This window comes from Pituophis catenifer, unplaced genomic scaffold, assembly GCF_029215685.1.
Source record: "Pituophis catenifer annectens isolate HBS135680 unplaced genomic scaffold, rPitCat1.0.hap2 SCAF_12, whole genome shotgun sequence".
NCBI classification, from domain to species: Eukaryota; Metazoa; Chordata; class Lepidosauria; order Squamata; family Colubridae; genus Pituophis; species Pituophis catenifer.
Window position 1 is genome coordinate 24,440,453 of NW_027256892.1, and position 18,702 is coordinate 24,459,154.

The 18,702-nt window shown below is 47.9% G+C and overlaps 1 protein-coding gene across 1 annotated transcript; it reads left to right on the forward strand.

Annotated features, from left to right (window-relative positions):
- Nucleotides 1-5,943: 5,943 nt before the first annotated feature.
- On the forward strand, nucleotides 5,944-11,508 carry C1QTNF5 (C1q and TNF related 5). The gene is made up of 3 exons (XM_070952472.1): nucleotides 5,944-6,036; nucleotides 8,834-9,064; nucleotides 10,991-11,508. Exons 2-3 carry the CDS (start codon nucleotides 8,845-8,847, stop codon nucleotides 11,506-11,508), a joined length of 738 nt encoding a protein of 245 aa, XP_070808573.1. The 5' UTR covers nucleotides 5,944-6,036; nucleotides 8,834-8,844.
- Nucleotides 11,509-18,702: the final 7,194 nt, after the last annotated feature.

Below are 18,702 nucleotides of genomic sequence, written 5' to 3' on the forward strand. Positions count from 1 at the left end.
CATTTTCAGGCTTTTATTTGGGCTGTTTTTCAGGCTGTTTTGTGGGCCGTTTTCAGGCCGTTTTGGGGGCTGATTTTAGGCCATTTTTGAGGCTGTTTTCAGACCATTTTCGGGGCTGTTTTCAGGCCATTTTTGGGGCTGTTTTTAGGCCATTTTGGGGGATGTTTTTAGGCCATTTTGGGGGATGTTTTCAGGCCATTTTTGGGGCTGTTTTTAGGCCATTTGGGGGGCTGTTTTCAGGCTGTTTTTGAGGCCGTTTTCAGGCCATTTTGGGGGCTGTTTTAGGCCATTTGGGGGGCTGTTTTCAGGCCATTTGGGGGGCTGTTTTTAGGCCATTTGGGGGGCTGTTTTCAGGCTGTTTTTGAGGCCGTTTTCAGGCCATTTTGGGGGATGTTTTTAGGCCATTTTGGGGGCTGTTTTCAGGCCATTTTTGGGGCTGTTTTTAGGCCATTTGGGGGGCTGTTTTCAGGCTGTTTTTGAGGCCGTTTTCAGGCCATTTTTGGGGATGTTTTTAGGCCATTTTGGGGGCTGTTTTCAGGCCTTTTTGGGGGCTGTTTTAGGCCATTTTGGGGGCTGTTTTCAGGCTGTTTTTGAGGCCGTTTTCAGGCCGTTTTGGGGGCTGATTTTAGGCCATTTTGGGGGCTGTTTTCAGGCCATTTTGGGGGCCATTTTCAGGCCATTTTTGGGGATGTTTTTAGGCCATTTTGGGGGCTGTTTTCAGGCCATTCTGGGGGCTGTTTTCAGGCTGTTTTTGAGGCCGTTTTCAGGCCATTTTTGGGGGCTGATTTTAGGCCATTTTGGGGGCTGTTTTCAGGCCATTTTTGGGGCCGTTTTCAGGCCATTTTCGGGGCTGTTTTTAGGCCATTTTGGGGGCTGTTTTCAGGCCATTCTGGGGGCTGTTTTCAGGCCATTTTTGAGGCCGTTTTCAGGCCATTTTCAGGGCTGTTTTTAGGCCATTTTGGGGGCTGTTTTCAGGCCATTCTGGGGGCTGTTTTCAGGCCGTTTTTGAGGCCGTTTTCAGGCCACTTTGGGGGCTGTTTTTCAGGCCGTTTTGGGGGCTGTTTTCAGGCTTCTTTTCGGTGCTTCAGCATCTATGATGACCAGCTGGTGACAGCGCGTGTGCTCACAGAGACAGCTCTGCATGCGTGCCACATCTGGCACGTGTTCCATACGTTTGCCATCACGGTTCTAGGAGGTTTTTCATCTTCCGAACCTCGCTTGAAGCATGATGTCCAACGATGGGCTGAGTTTGACCCTGCTTAGCTCTTTCCAAAAGATCAGTCCAGAGCAGCCAGAGCAGCCTCCCTCTGAAGAGGCTCCCACTTCGATTACGCTTTATAAACCCACTTTTAAAAAAAATAATAAAATAATTATAACATTCCAGGACCTTCTGGCATTGTGAAAACAATCCTTAGTGCAGAGGTGTCAAACTTGATTTCACTGAGGGCCACATCAGGGTTGTGTTTGACCTCGGTGGGACAGGGCGGGCATGGCCAGCTTGACATTATCAATCCTGTCGGGGGCTCCTGTGGTGGCCAGTGAAAACAGGCTCCCAAGCTCCGTTTCTGGCTGCCACAGCCTCTGCAACCCTCTGCCAGAGTTCAGGAGGGCCACTTAGCCTTAGTGGATCCCTTTAAAAACCAGTTAAAAACTCAACATCAAACCAAAAATATGTTTCCACATTTTCTTTGGAGGAAAGCCGATGTCAGCGTTCCAAATTATGATCTCTTTCAGCGCTGACATGAAATCACAGAAAGACTTGCTTTAATGCTGAGATGAACTTTCACCTAGTTCCTGGCTCTTCAGCAGATAGCGTTACTTGGGCAACAGAGGGAGGGGGAAAATTCCTGTGAAAAGAAAGTGCATGGGACGAAAAGATGGATCTGGATGGTGGCCAATGAGACATTGGGGTTGAAGAACGGAAAGGGAGGGGTTTGGAAGGAGGTGTCAATCTTGGCTGCATCAGAGTTCAGGCATGTCGTTTTTTCTATTCTTAAATAAAAGAGATTCATTAGAGACTTTGCATTTGAGAATGAAGTTTATTTAAGATAGCAACAAAACCTGACAGCCGAATCCATACAGCCTTTGCAGAATCGAGCCCAAAGGAACCAAATCTGCTCCCTTGTGCAATTTTTTTCCCCCCCATGTCAAGGAAGGGATCAGAATTGACTATGGCTTCGGCATATAAAGAAAATCTTTACAAAATGTTTTACAGCTGGCATTTACCACCGGCAAAACTGGCAAAAATGTTCAGCAATTTGTTTGCCCAATGCTGGAAATGCAATCAGATCCCAGGTACTTACTATCATATGTGGTGGACGTGTATCAGAGCAAGAAAACATTGGGAGAAAATACGTAGCTGGCTGGAAAAGATAATTAAAAAGAATATAGATCTGAAACCAGAAATATATTTGTCGGGCATAATGCCGGAGGGTTATGATAAAGGGGCCACATATTTAGTTTTACATATATTGACCGCAGCAAGGATCATATTTGCAAAATACTGGAAAAATGAGAACACCCCGCCAGATGAGGAAGTAATTCGAAAAATTTTAGACTGTGCTGAAATGGATAGGCTAACTTTAAAAATGAAAGATGAAGAAGACACAGAATATTATTTGATATGGAATAGATTTTATGAGTGATTAGAGACAAGAGGTAGAAATCAGAACAAGAAAGACTATTAATGTTGGTATTAAAAAGAGAGATGGTTTACAACTACAATCACTATAATTAACAAAAATATAAATAAGCCAAAATAAAAAGAAACTTATTTAAAAAGAAAAAAGAAAAATAGAAGGGCATCTCGTCTCTTTCCTAGTCAGTGGGTGGGATGGTTCCTGCTTGAACTGTCTTACCCCCGTCTGGTGTGTCTCCTCTGGTCTCAGCAGAAGAACAACACACCCTTCTGGGAAACACACACAGACACACACACTCCGCAGCAGGGAGGAGTTTCATGGAGACAGCTGGCGAAGAGCAGCGTCTGCAATGGTTAGCTAGCGGGTGACCTCATCCAGATGTGACTATCACAGCTGGAAAACACGCAGAACGTCTCCTGATTGCCACATGCAGCTGATTTTTTTTAAAATGCGACCAACTGGTTCCGGCTGCCGATAGTGGAACACACGCATGCGTAATGTACAGTGGCACACATATGACACTATGTCCTATGTGTCAGCCGTAGATTTTATTTCATGGCTTAAAGGGAGAAAAAGTCCAGATGTTCTTCATTCAGCCAAGGACAAATGAATGACTTCCAGGTGTCCTGAAAGAGGATGGCAGCAGTGTCCAAGCAGTGTGTTATGCGCTAACAGAGCTATGAAGCCTGGGCAGGTTCAGGGTTCATGAACTTCCAACTGCCTGGAGGGTGGGGGATAAACCCCAGTGGTGAAATCCTCCATGGTTTGCCACCAGTTCGCTGCCTGAGCATGTGCGATGCGCATCAAATGCACACTGCATGGGCATGCACAGTGTATGCCAAATACATGCTGTGTGCACACGTGTGCACAGTGCGCATCAAATGTGCGCTTCCCGCGGAAAAAGGATGCTTAAGAAGGTAAGTAGAACAGAGAGGGGGGATCAGCTGTGCCACGCGATTTAGATCACCTGCTTAATTGTGCGGCACAGCTGATCGTCGGAAATACCAGTTCTGACAAACTGGTAGCATTTTTTTACTACCGGTTCGCCCGAACTGGTGCGAACCGGTAGCATTTCACCCCTAATAAAACCCCATGGGAACAGGAAGGGGGGAAGGTTGACAGGGTCTTCTGCCTTCTGCAACAATTCCTGTCAATTCCACCATTTCAGCTCCTCCACGGCCGAACATCAGATATTGATTATTGGCAGTCAAAGAGGGGAGTATGGAAAAATAAGGGCAGCTGTGCCGCAGGAGCACCTTTTAAAGCAGGTATGCGTGCACATACACCCAAGCCACAATCGCTCTTGACACAACCTACATTCAGCAGTTTCCAAGGCTTCATTTCTGTGCTTCCGTTCAGTGGGAAGCTGTTGGTTGCTCTTCGGTCGACTCCCTACTTGCAGACAGAAATCTGTGTATTTACACTGGGACCCCACCCTGCTTGGACTCACAGCCAGGAATTCTTTCCCATTAATTTTCGACGCACGTTGAGAAACTTATGTTCACTCCATAAGCAAAAGGCCCTCTTGCCATGCTCGGTGGCGGTGTCCTCGCAGCTGACGCCCAGACATGCAGACACCATTCTGTATAAGCCTTGGCACACATTCAGCTGCTCGGCCACGACATAACAGGGTTGCACTGTTTTGTGGCTGAGCTTGTGGTGAAAATCCTGCTGTGATTGTAGCATGTTCTGTGACCGGGGCATGACACGAAACTTGAAGACGGTCGGTTTAGGGCATTGCATGGGATAGGAAAGTGTGCCACTGCGTTTTCATAACAAAGGGCACGATGTTAAGTAATTCCAGCCCTTTGTGGCATTTCTCCAGGGCTAACAGCCCACCACAAACAGAACAAATTCACCTAAAGAAGTCCTTGCAATCACAAGAATTTCCATGACTGTAAGACGATTGCTAAGTGAGTCACGTTTGATTTTAACCATCTTTTTCTTGTGGTTGCTCAGCGAACCCGCTGCAATTGTTCACTGAACCTTCCAGTCGTTAAGTGAAAGCCAGCTTGGAAGGTCACAAATAGCGATCACATGACCCGGGAAGCTGCAACCATTGGCTGGCTGGGGAATTCTGGGAGTTGATGTCCAGACATCTTAAAAGGCGCCAAGTTGAGAAACACTGAAAGCTCCTTTCCAACTCAGAAGAAAACTAGAAATGGGATGCTTACAACAATTGCATTTTGATCAGGGTGATGAGCTATAGAGCTCTTTAGCAGCAGAACAATACACCGGGGGCTAGGGAATTCTGGGAATTGAAGTCCGCGGTAGGGGTGAAATCCAAAATTTTTCCCTGCTGGTTCTGTGGGCGTGGCATGGTGGGCGTAGCAGGGGAAGGATATTGCAAAATCTTCATTCCCACTCCACTCCAGGGGAAGGATACTGCAAAATCCCCATTCCCTCCCCACTCCAGGGGAAGGATACTGCAAAATCTCCATTCCCACTCCACTCCAGGGGAAGGATACTGCAAAGCCTTGGTAGTACAGGGGTTTAAGGCACCCTGTTATTAAGCTTATTAAGACCAGCTGCCTGCAATTACTGCAGGGTTCGAATCTCTCCAAGGCTCAAGGTTGACTCAGCCTTCCATCCTTTCTAAGGTAGGTAAAATGAGGAGCCAGATTGTGGGGGCAATAAGCTGACTTTGTATAAATATACAAAAGGATGAAGGCTATTGCTGAGAACATTGTAAGCCGCCCTGAGTCTCCGGAGAAGGGCGGCATATAAATCAAATTAAAAAAAAAAATTTCCATTCCCACCCCACTCCAGGGGAAGGATACTGCAAAATCTCCATTCCCACCCCACTCCAGGGGAAGGATACTGCAAAATCCCCATTCCCACCCCACTCTGGGGCCAGCCAGAGGTGGTATTTGCCGGTTCTCCAAACTACTCAACATTTCCGCTACCGGTTCTCCAGAACCTTTCAGAACCTGCTGAATTTCACCCCTTGGTCCGCGGGTCTTAAAGTGTTGAAAAACACAGATTTTTATGGAGGGTTTTCCTTCGTCCATGACTTTTTTTCATATCCTTGACCCCCCCCCTCCCCTTTCCTCCTTCCTCTTCTCCTCCTGACCCATCCCGGGGACATCCAGACAGGATGCCCATCCACACATCCTCACCCCTGCTCAGCGTCCTGACTGCGCTGCTGCTGAAACACCCATCCATTCCTTCCTATGCAGTGTAGTTTTTGGCAAAGTCTCCCATTTCCTTTGCAAGTTTGGGAGGAGAGACAGAGAAAGAGAGAGAGAGAGACAGAGAGAGGAGGGAACCAAGGGAGGGGGAAGAGAAGGCCGGCTGACGGAGCTCACTAGAGGCCCTCAAGCAGCCAGCCGGCCGGTTGGAAAGTCTGTTCCTCCCAGAGAAAAGCAAGGAGAGAAAAACTCCAAAGGAAAACCAGGTAAGGAGAGAATCTTCCCCCATATCTGTACTTGTGCAAAGACGACACTCAACACTGCTGGGGCTGGAGGTCCCTTTTCCACCCCATCCTGCCTCTTGGGGTGCTGGGGGCCGTCTTTTCCAGTTTGGGGCTTTCTGGAGGTGTGAATTGCAAAGCCCATCATTCCCAGCCAGGCTGGTCAAGAAAGATGGGAGCCTAAGTCAGGGCGAGGTTGGTTATGATTCTGCTGAGATTCCGGAGGGTCCTCTGGCAGGGGTGGGCAGGGGGCACGGTCTTGTTCCCCGCTCCCCCCCCTCCCATACACATACACAAAGGAGAAAGTTTGCCGATGGGACATTGGAAGTTCTTGATTGGAAGTCTGGCTGGCCAAAATGCAGCTGCAAAAAATGCAAATGCAAAATGCGGGGGATTAAACGAAAGTAAATGCAGGAGAAAGGGGGCCTCTGGTATTTATTTTGCCCTTAAGGGTGGGGGCTGCTGAAAGACAAACTACCCGTTTGGAATAGAATAGAATAACAAGAGTTGGAAGGGACCTTGGAGGTCTTCTAGTCCAACCCCCTGCTTAGGCAGAACCCCCCCCCCCAGGACCTGCCCAGTGTCTCCCCCCCCCCAACCAAAAGTAAAAGATTCAGATCTTACCCCTTTCTGACATTCCTTTCATCGGTTCCTTAACCCGAAGAATTTAAGGGCGCCTGTTTGATTTTCCTCCAATTTTCTTAGCACCCTCATCCTCACCTCCCTGCAAGGTAGGACCTGGGGTGGGAGAGACTAAATTAGTCAGGCCAAGGATGATTTGAAGGAAAATCACAGCTTTCTTTCTTTTCTTTCTTGCCTTCTCTCCCTCCCCCCACTCTCTCTCTTCTGGTTTTTCTGAACTTTCTGGTTTTTCTTCGAAGATGTTTCACTCCCCGTCCAAGAAGCTTCTTCAGCTTTTTCTTTTTCTTTCTTTCTTCCCTCCCTTTTGCCTTCCTCCCTCCCTCCCTATCATTTCTCTCTTTCTCTCTCATTTTGTCTCTCCCTCTCTTTCTCTTTTGCTCTCTCATTCTCTCTCTCTCTCTCTCTCTCTTTCATTCTCTCTCTCTCTCTCATCTATCTATCTGTTATTTTATTTGATTTTGATTTATATGCCTCCCATCTTAGCATCCGAAGTCTTCCTCAGCTGCTATCAGGAAAAACAGCTGTTTCTTTCTTTCCAGCCACCTCTTTGCTTCTTCTGCCTTGCAAAGCAAACTCAGCACAGGAAATGTAGACACATCCGAATCCCCGGAGGATGCCAAAACTTGCAAGGAAGAAATCACGTGTAATTTGGGGGGTGGGGATGGGGGTGGTGTTGAATGGAATATGCCAGGGAGACCCCAATTGGGTCCCAGTTGGCTAAAAGGCATTTTTGGAAAGGTGGGGGGAGGAGTGTTGCACGTTGAGGAATCCTCCTCAGTTTCCTCTTTTTGCAAACTTTTTGCAAATTTCAGTGTTTGGGTGAATTTATGCCAGGAGAGGCACTGGTGGAAATCTGGCCTGTCAGAGGAGTCTTTAAACTCCAATCTGGAGGAGGAAGGGTTGATCTCCTGTCCTTTTAAAGGAAAAGGCACTCTGTGTATGTCTAGTGGAACCCTGCTTTTCCTGATGAATTAATCAGAAACTCTCAGTAGCCAATTGATTTTCTTTTACCAAAAATCAATGCATTCCTTTCCTTTCTGCATTATGCAGAAACTGTTCATTCCTTTCCAGCCTGCTACAGCTTTGCAAAAAAAGAATGGTTGTTTTTCCACTGATGGCACAAACTCCCCCCCCCTCACACACACACTCTCACTTACACAGAGAGAAAGTTCAAACTGCCCAAGGAGCTGCTGATCCAGTTCTGCAGAGGAATTATTGAGTCTGTCATCTGCACCTCTATAACTGTCTGGTTTGGTTCTGCAACCCAACAAGACAGACACCGACTTCAGAGGAGAATTAGAACTGCAGAAAAAACCATGGCTACCAACCTGCCTTCCATGGAGGACCTGTCTACTGCACGAGTCAAAAAGAGGGCTGTGAAAATATTTCCAGACCCCTCGCATCCTGGACATAAACTGTTTCAACTCCTACCCTCAAAACGACGCTATAGAGCACTGCACACCAGAACAACTAGACACAAGGACAGTTTTTCCCCCGAACGCCATCACTCTGCTAAACAAGTAATTCCCTCAACACTGTCAAACTATTCACATTAGGCTGCATTACTATTAATCTTCTCATTGTTCCCATCGGCCATCTCCTTCCACTTATGACTGTCTGACTGTAACCTTGATGCTGGTATCCTTAAGATTTATATTGACTGTTTCCCTATAACTATCATTAAGTGTTCTATCTTTTTATTCTTGGTGAATGTATTTTATTCTCCTATGTACACTGAGAGCATATGTACCGAAGACAAATTCCTTATGTGTCCAATCACACTTGGCCAATAAAAATCCTATTCTATTCTATTCTATTCTATTCTATTCTATTCTATTCTATTCTATTCTGTTCTGTTCTGTTCTGTTCTGTTCTGTTCTGTTCTGTTCTGTTCTGTTCTGTTCTATTCTATTCTGTACTTCTCTACTCTACTCTACACTATTCTTTCACAAACACAAACACACAAATGTGACAACAGGATGCCTGTATTTCTCCCTCTTCCAATTTCCAATCGCAGCAGGCAGGGCTAATCCTAAAATTAGGGGGCTTGGTTGCAAAAATGATTGGATGACACACACACCCCGGGGTTGATCTAGATGACCTTTAAGGTCTCCAACTTTGTGATTCCCTGATTCTTCAGGTCTCGGGAACATGGAGCAGATGCGCTTCCTCTTTCTTTTCTTCCTCGCCCTGGCCAAGGAGGCGGCTCAGTTGGAAGACAACAAGATCCCCAGCTTGTGCGCGGGGCAGCCGGGTCTCCCCGGGACCCCTGGAACTCATGGCCACCAGGGTTTGCCCGGCCGTGATGGTCGTGATGGACGAGATGGGGCTGCAGGCCTGCATGGAGAGAAGGGTGAAATTGGCCATCCAGGTAAGGAAAAGTGATGGGAAAATCAGTTGGTTTTTGGGGGATCAAATCATTTAAGGATTCTGGGGCAGAATAACTTTGTTGGTTTCCCAAATCTCAGCAACGCCCAATGTTGGGGACCCCCAATTTAAGGGGGGAAATCAGTGACAAAAATGTTAGCAGCCAGTGGTGGGATTGAAAAATTTTAGTATCCGGTTCTCTGCCCGGTTCCTGGGTGGGTGTGGGCATGTGGGCATGGCCTAGTGCAGGGGTCAGCAACCTGGGGCTCTGGAGCTGCATGTGGCTCTTTCACCCCTCTGCTGCGGCTCCCTGTCACTCAAAATATGTGTCCCAACTGCCAATGTGTGACACCTGCCGGCACGCGATTTATTGAGCTTTTCAACCCCCACTAGGCCAACCATGGATAAATCCAAGAAAAGAAAAGTTTCAGAAGAAAACAGAACGTTTAATTCAACTGCATATGCTAGTTTCGTGCCCGCTCAAGAAATAGTCAGGCACGGGAAGGTTTTTGTGGCTCCCGGTGTTTTCTTTTCTGTGGGAAACGGGTCCAAATGGCTCTTTGAGTGTTTAAGGTTGCAGACCCGTGGCCTAGTCGGATTCCTGCACCATGGTGATGGTGGGTGTTTTCGCCCTCCCCAGGCTTCGGAGGCTTTCCTTGAGCCTCTGGGAGGGTGAAAATGGCCTCCCCCGGGCTCCAGAGGCCCCCGGGAGCCGGAAATGGGTCTGTTTCCAGACATCCGGTAGGCCCATTTTTCGCCCTCCCAGAGCCTCCGCACAGGCCCTGCACTTACCTGGCATCCACAACGGGCTGCATGGAGACTCCTGGGAGGGGCGGGGTGGGGTGGGTGGAGTCAGCCAGTCTTTGCAACTACTGGTTCGGCGAACCAGATTAAAATTAACATCCAAACTGGCTGAATCCCAGCCCTATCATCAGCCCAACTTATCCTGAGTTGGGCTCAGGAAACAAGAATATAATGTGACAGGTTTCCAATATATGAAAGAGATTTCCAAAGGAAGCCGGGACAGGCGTCAGATTTACGATATTCATGGTTAAAGACTGGTTAAATGTCTCCCCAGACAAAGAAGGAAAAACAAACATGGGAAGAGATTAAAGAATAAATGCAAATCGTTAAAAAAAAATCCATAGTAACACAAAGATAATTGCATTGGCAAACACCATTAGGTGGAGAGAAACAGCAGGATTGGGGTGGGGAGGGGGGCAAAGGTGGTACACTTACTTTCCCTACCGTTTTGCAAATGTGAGTATGTGCCTTCCACGCATGCCCCCAGCCTCAAAAATGTGACTAAATAGGATGGCATAGAGCCGGAGCAGGTGGACGAGTCCACCCATCCGTGATTTCCGCTACCGGTTCTGGCGAACCGGTCCAAACCGGCTGAATGCCACCTCTGATGGGGGGTGAATGCATAACTGAAGACCCCCCCTTTTATTAAGAGGTGGGAATTCAGGTATGCAATCATGAGCATGGTCTCGACTCTTCTGAACCCTGTGGATGAACAGGGTCATTTGATATTTGATGTTCAAAATGTGCTGCAATTGTTATTCAACCTTCATAGTCTTTCCTTTCTTCCTTCCTTGTCTCTATGTTCCGGTTCCTTCCTTCCTTCTTTCCTCTCATTCACATCTCCTTCCTTTCCTCTCCTTCCTTCCTTCCTTCTTTCCTCTCATTCCTTTCTTCCTTCCTTCTTTCCTCTCATTCCCATCTCCTTCCTTCCTATCATTCCTATCTCCTTCCTTTCTTCCTTCTTTCCTCTCATTCCCATCTCCTTCCTTCCTTCCTTCCTTCCTTCCTTCCTTCCTTCCTTCCTTCCTTACATTCCCATCTCCTTCCTTCCTTCTCTCTTTCCCCCATGTTTAACCCTCCATTCTTGCTCTCACCTTCACTCTGCTTTTACTTTTTCTCCTTGAAGGAGTGACTGGCCCCCGAGGGGAGCCAGGCAGCCCCGGCACCAACGGACTCCCGGGTGAGAAGGGGGTCCAGGGAGAATGTGCGGTGGCACCCCGTTCGGCCTTCACTGCCAAGCGCTCTGAGTCCCGCAGCCCGCCGCTGCCTGATGAGCCCATCGTCTTCGACATCGTCCTGATTAACGAACAAGGCCACTACGACGGTAACACCGGCAAGTTCATGTGTGAAATCCCGGGGTTGTACTACTTTGCTGTGCATGCCACTGTCTACCGGATGAGCCTCCAGTTCGACATCATGAAGAACGGCAAGGCGATCGCCTCTTTCTTCCAGTTTTACGGCAATTGGCCAAAGCCGACCTCCCTGTCTGGAGGTAGCCTGGTGCGGCTGGAGCCTGAGGACGAAGTCTGGGTGCAGGTGGCAGTGGGCGAGTACACCGGCTTCTACTCCAGCGTGAAAACAGACAGCACCTTCACCGGGTTCCTCGTCTACTCCTACTGGCAGAACTCCCCCGTCTTCGCCTGAGAGGCAGCCCAGGAAACGCCGGCATCCTAAAGTCTCACATCCTGGTCCTGGTTTGCGTCAACAGTCCCAAGACCCTTCTTGACTGGGGTGGGGGGTGCAACACCCTTCAGCTGACCCCATTGAGACTAGGAGATAAGGAGCGGATGTGCCTTCGTTAATTCCTGGTAGCCCGGGTCACCGCCGAAAAGCCAATACTTTTCTCCAGCATCTCCGTAATACAGATAGTCCTCAACTTACGACCAAAACTTCCCGTCACTAAGCAAAGGGGTGGTTAAATAGCTCACGTTCCATCATTTTACACCCTTTTGCATCACCGTTCTTTAGCAAATCATTGCAGGCCTAAATGATTCTTGCAAATCGGGCTTCCCCCGTTTGTCAGAAACGGGCTAGGAAAGTGGTGAATGCTGGTCGTATGTCCCCAGGAGGCTGCGACCATTGCAAATACACGCATTGCCAAGAGCCTGAGCTTTGATCCCATAACTGTGATAGAATGAGGACCGATTGTAAGTCACCTTTTTTTCAGCGCCAGTGTGACAGCCACTAAACAAATGGTCGCAAGTCAAGGAAGGGAGCTCCATTCCACCTCTTCCTTTCCTGACCTCAGAAGTCCTCCAAAGGGTGGATCTGAGGCTTTCAGCCAATTCTTCAGCTCTCTTTCCATGAAAAGAGGTTTAATTTCCAATCTCTCTTTGGCCAAGAGGCCCCCCTTCCTGATTTCAGAGGTTTTTATAGGGAGGAGTGCAGGAAGTGAAATCCTCACGACAATTATGGAAATCCTGGTAACCAAAGAGAGCTGTGCCCTCTGAACCCCAGGGGTACGGATGGCGCTCTTTCCAAAAAGCTTCGGTTTGTGGCCCTCTCGAAAAGTGACCGTGAGAAAAAAATTACAGAAGATGTGAAGTAGGTGATTTGTGATGATGATGATGTTATCCATTCAGTTGTGTCCAACTCTTGGGTGATTCGATGGGCCAAGATTCTCCACATCTTCTGATCTTTCATTAAGTACCATACTTTTCGGAGTATAAGACTCCCCCCCCCTCTAAAAGAGGGTGGAAACATCGGTGCGTCTTATAGACCGAATACGGCCATTTTTGACCTCCCAAAACCCTGCCCCACATCAGAGGTGGATTTCAGCAGGTTCTAACCAGTTCTGGAGAACCGGTAGCAGAAATTTTGAGTAGTTCAGAGAACTGGTAAATATCATCTCTGACTGGCTCCGCCCCTATCTATTCTCTGCCTCCCAAGTCCCAGCTGATTGGGAAGAAATGGGGATTTTGCAGTAACCTTCCCCTGGAGTGGGGAGGGAATGGAGATTTTACAGTATCCTTCCCTGCCATGCCCACCAAGCCATGCCACGCCCAACAAGCCACACCCACAGAACTGGTAGTAAAAAAGTTTGAATCCCACCGCTGCCCCACATGTCCCATTTTTGCCAAAAACAGGCCCGTTTTTCGCAAAAACAGGATATGCAGAAGGTTTTGGAGGCCTGCAGAGTGCTCCTGGGGGCTGGGGAGGGCAAAGACGGGACCTGTGGAGGGTCCGGGAGGCCAAAAACAGGCCTGTTTTTTGCAAAAATGGGACACGCAGAGGGTTTGGGAGGCCTGCAGAGTGCTCTTGGGCCGGGGAAGGCAAAAACCGGAAGCACGGAGGCCAAACACTATTTTTTTTTCCCTTGTTTTCCTCTTCAAAATCTTGGTGCGTCTTATATTCCGAAAAATACGGTATATTGAATTACACCGTGTTTCCATTTAATTGAAAACATCCATGTCAAATGAAAAAGCAAGCCAGGAGGTTCTTTTCAATCTTGGCTCCACGCATGTTTTGGAACGCCGTCTCCAGAATGTGATTCAAAGAATTTGGCTGCTGGCCTTGACCAAGGTGTGACCTGGCTTTAAAGCAAAGCTGCATTCACAAAAGACACTTAACCAAGCATACACCACATGCAAGCCTTGGTTGGGTTCTGCCCGTCTGCGCTTCTCCTAATGTCTATATTGTGCCAGACGACTAGCCATCTGGCTAGTCCACAGTTCCCATGTTTTGCACTACCCCAAAAATGGATTAATTCCATGCTCACATCAGCCGCTGGGGAGGAGTGGGTCTGTTCCCACATTCTTCTCTCAGTGCGGTCTTGCAAAGACCAAATCAGTGTTGGTATTCAGCTGGTTCCATCCGGTTCGGGCGAATCGGTAGCAGCGGCTGTGGGAGACTCCACACACCCGCCCGGACGTCATCACGTCTCATTTTTGACGCTCTGCGCACGTGCGCTCACATTTGCGAACCGGTAGCGAAGGTAAGTGAATACCATCCCTGGACCAGATGTGACCATTCTCCCCTCCTCCCCTTCAAGATGAAATAAGACATTTATTTCAACTCTCCCCCCCAAAGAGAGAAAGATTAGCAAGTTCCTGCAGTCACTTTTGGTATCCAGAAGATGGACGGGCCATCATTATCTCAGGTTAGTTTGCATCTTCTGACAGCTACAAGATAAAGGCTGGTTCAGATATTAAGTCAAAGTTGGCTTCAACCTCTCTTCTCCAGAATCAATGCTGGCTGGGCAATTTTGGGAATTGAAGTCCACTTGTCTTAAAGATGTCAAGAAGTTGAGAAACACTGGAGTGGCTGTCAAACTGACTAGCCATCCCATAAGCATCCAGTACAAGCCAAAACGGTATGAAATCACAGGCTTCGTGATGACATCATCCTAACATTATGCAGTCTGTAACTTCATGATGTCCCTTGTCCTCTCCTGCGAAAACCCAACCTTCAGCTGCAGCCCACACAGGGGGTCCATCTTAGCAGCATTCAAGCTGCAAGAGACATTTGAAGAAAATGTGCTGTGTTTTAAGCCAAATTTGAAGAAATTGCTCAGAAGGGGGGGGCTTCCTCCACGAGTCGAGCTTTGCTGTAACGGAACATGGAAGGTTCCATCCACTAGGGGGCACCCTGAGCTTAGAGATGGCATTTGATAGCCAAGTTCAACTTTGCAATTAACCTGGTTTGTACGTTTTTATGTACCCCACATATTTTTTTCCTAACAAAGAGATTTGGCTCATTTGGTTAACTTTTTTCGGTGCAATAAACGTTGCTGTACATATCTTCCCCTTTCCCTATCGTTCTCCACTCGCCCCACCTCTCAAATTTCTTCAAATATAAACGTAAATAATTTGGAATACTTTTAACTGTCTGCACGAAGAGGGGAGCAACTGGGGGCAATCTTTTGGCAGATGGAGGACGAAGGCCGTTCAATGCATTGGGTGATATAGCGAAGTGAGTTCAACCCCAGCTTTAAAACAAGAATGGGGGTCCAGAAAAAAACTCGTAAAATCCAAACCACATACTTCATCGGGCCAGTAGCTCCCTTTGTATCATCTGCAAAGCTTGGCTGGTGTTCGCCTTGTCTAATTTTGGTTACTTGTGCACTCGGGTGTGATTTATATGCTGTGCAAAATCAGCCCCTTGGGCTGCTTTATGGTTCAAGATTTTGTACAAGTGCAGAAAGTGAGTGATTCAATCTCCCTCTGAAGGGCGTGTTGGAAAAAACAGCCTCATCAAAGTCTACAGCATCCTCCTGCGCGGCTGAGGGTTTAGCTTTTTGGCAGGAAAGCGAATTATTTCTCGGTGATGAAACATTCTGGCTCTCTAGCCGCGCATGGAGCAGAGCAAGTGAATCTGAGGGTGGAGCTTAAAGGTGATTGAGGTGGGGCCAAGGATGGCATCCAACGGAACCAAACCTAGAGTACTGCATCCAGTTTTGGTAACCACACTACAAAAAAGAGGTTGAGACTCTAGAAAGAGTGCAGAGAAGAGCAACCAGGATGGTGAGGGGACTGGAGGCTAAAACATACGATGAACAGTTGCAGGAACTCAGCATGGCTGGTCTAGTGAAGAGAAGGACCAGGGGAGACAGGATAGCAGTCTTCCAATATTTGAGGGGCTCCCACAGAGAGGACGGGGGTCAAGCTATTCTCCAAAGCACCTGAAGGCCAGACAAGGAATAATGGATGGAAACTGATCAAGAAGAAATTCAACCTGGAAATAAGGAGGAATTTTCTGACAGTGAGAACAATCAACGCATGGAAGAGAAGTTGCCTTCAGAAGTTGTGGGAGCTTCATCAGTGGAGGTTTTCAAGAAGAGACTGGGCTGCCATGTCAGAAATGGTGTAGGGTCTCCTACTTGGATGGGGGGTTGGACTGGATGACCTACAAAGTCCCTTCCAACTCTGTCATTCTGTAATCTGTAATATGAATCGTTTAAATCGAGATGTGGAGCCCCAGAGGTTCAGGAAGGGTCCAAGCGATGGACTGCAGCTGTTTCTGCTTGGGATACTAAATTTTCACATTCCTGGAAATCCTAGAGGTAACAGTAACAAGAGTTGGAAGGGACCTTGGAGGTCATCTAGTCCAACCCCTTGCTCACGCGGGAGACCTATACTAGGGATTCGAGCCGCCAAACTGCCGACCTTCCTGATCGACAAGCTCAGCGTCTTGAGCCACCTAGCCAGTCTAGAATATGATGGAGATGGATAGAAGATGATGGAGATGGAGGAGATGATGGAGATGATAGAGGGGTGATGAGGATTTAACCAGCTGCAAAGTACATGTCTAAAAGGCTAAACAAGAGTCTAGAGCAGTATTTCTCATGTGGGACTTCAACTCCCAGAATTCCCTTCTCTCCTGGCCAAAGGTTTACCAGCTCTGGACTACAAGGAAGTCTTCACAAGTGCCACCTTTCTTTGTGCAATCTCTATTTTTTGGGGGGGGAGGGAGGAGATATTGGGCTGAAGGCATAGAATTCAGTAGCATTTGTTTATTCTTCAGGGGCTTTTTCCTTATAGAAAGCTATGTTGGGGACAATCCCTGCCCGAGCTTTGCTCTGAAACTCCGAGATCATCCTCCTTTTCCTGTCCGGATTAAGATTTTTCCAGTGTGAGAACTTCAGTAACACCAGGGGGAGAAAGGTCCTTTATTTTTAGCACGTGTTTTGCATTCTTACCCGAAATAGATCTCCTCCGGGCCATTTTCCTAAATCCTTCTGGAGCCTTCCCAGATGTTTGCAGAAGTTTCCCAGTGTTGGCTCGAGGGACAAAGTCTTCGAACTTGAGGGCCACATCTGGAAGTTTCCAGGGAGCTGGGAGGGAGGGAGGGAAACCTCGCTGCTCCCGCGAACGTCTGGTATCAAGTTAGTGTGTCATATTGCCAAGCCATCCCATTCATTTTCAAGGCAGGTTTCTGCAAACTCCCAGTGGTGAGTTCGTTGGTTCTGGGGTTTTAGCTCTGGGACACCTCCAGGAAGCTGAGAAGACCTACCAAAATCAGGGTTCAAGAAGCTGGCAGGTGGGGGATATTCTGGGTCCATCTGGGTCTATTAGAGCAGCGGTCACCAACTGTTGGTCCGTGAGAAAATTTTGATGGTCCGTAGAAAAATCATTTGCATTTTTTTATATTGCACTAAATCAGGGGTCCTCAAACTACGGCCTCTGGGACGGATACGTGCAATGAATGTTTGTGTTGCTGCAGAGAGTCTCCTCCTTTGGGGTCTTCTTGTGCTGGTCGGAGGGGGACAGAGATTCCGACTTGGGGTCTGCTTCAGCCTCCTGATGTGGGGCTTTGGGTGAAGGCTGGAGGGAAGCGCCGCTGGTGGCAAAGAGCCAAATGACCTTGTTCCAGTGGGACTGCATCATGGCCTGGAACTGGCTGACCATCTCAACCCACTGAGCCTCCAGGTGCTGGTACCTGGCCTTGCACTCCTGCAGGTCTTCCCTCTGCTTGGAAAGCCTATGCTCCTAGTCCTCAGTGAGGTGCTTCTGCTGAGCCTCCTTCTCGGTCAGATCCAATTTGAACTGAGCTGTTTTGCCAACTCTTTCTCCTGGTGGCTGCTTAGCTCCAACAACTGCTTCCTGTAAGGGCCCTAAGGAGCCTGGGCAGGGAGGGGAGGAGTGGCTGGAAGGGGAGGGGCGAGTTGAGACCGGCGAGGCACCCCTCAGCATGAGTGAAATCAAGTTGACCACGCCCACTCAGTCACATAACCACTTAGCCATGCCCATCCAGCCGGTCTTTAGGCAGATCATATTAGTGGTCCACTAGATTTAAAATTATGAATTTAGTGGTCCCTGAGGTCCAAAAGATTGGCGACCCCTGTATTAGAGTATGTCTAGTCTAACGAAGAGAAGGTCTAATACTGATAGCAGTGTTCCAATATTTGAAGGACTATCAGAAAGAAGGGCTAGGGGGGTTCAACCTATTCTCCAAAGCACCCGAAGGCAGGAAAAGAAGCAATGGATGGAAAATAATCAAGGAGAGATCCAACCTAGAAATAAGGAGAAATTTCCTGTAAGTGAGAACAATTGATCAGTGGAACAGAAGTTGCCTTCAGAAGTTGTGGGTGCTCCAATACTGGAGGTTTTTAAGAAGAAACAGGAGAGCCACTTGTCTGGAATGGTAGAGGGTCTCCTACTTGAGCAGGGGGTTGGACTAGATGGTCCCAACTCTGTATTCTGTGTTCTGGTTTAGCAGGAATGACCTCCTTGCCGAAGAGAAGCACCCCTCGGGGTCAGTGCTGACGTGGGAGTTGCACAAAATGACGTGGGAGTTGCATAGCTCTGAGCCAGGAGCTTTTTCAGCAATGCAACAAAGAAAGGCAATGTTTTGTGTCCTGGAGAACCCATCTTACATCTCACTATACACAATAACCGCCCCGTTTAATTCTCAATCACATTTCTCCCCTCCATTCCAAACATCCTCTCCTCGGCTGACCATATCAAGAACAGAAGCAACCAGAATCTAAAACCTGTAACAAATCGGACCGTACTGAAAATCCATCACTAACCCACGAGTTCTAGAACCGCCCGAAATACAAATTTCAGAAGAAGAAGCCCAATGGATACAAACAGTTCTGTTTGGGGCCAGAATAAGATCTGACTTACTCTCCGGTTGTTGGGAGGGTTTGAATTTCTTTTGTGTCCAAAGGGGGAAAAAAAAATCTCTGTTGTCATCACCTGAAAAAGTTGTTGGCTTCAATCCACCAACAATGAAGTCTTCTGGGTCTGATGCAGATTTCGGAAGAAAAAAAAAATCTATCTCTTTGCTGCCAGCCTCGTGGCTCAGCTGCTTTCTCCTAGCTGGGGAAAGCTTCATTAGCTTATTCCCTTGTTTTGAGCTTTGGGGGATTCCCCACCCCTCATTTAGAGATTAGAG

What these genes read in the sequence shown, in the direction of transcription:
- C1QTNF5 (XM_070952472.1), top strand. Translation starts at nt 8,845, where the DNA reads ATGGAGCAGATGCGCTTCCTCTTTCTTTTCTTCCTCGCCCTGGCCAAG. An exon ending in GGGTGAAATTGGCCATCCAG is followed by an intron (nt 9,065 to 10,990) that starts GTAAGGAAAAGT and finishes TTCTCCTTGAAG; the next exon opens with GAGTGACTGGCCCCCGAGGG.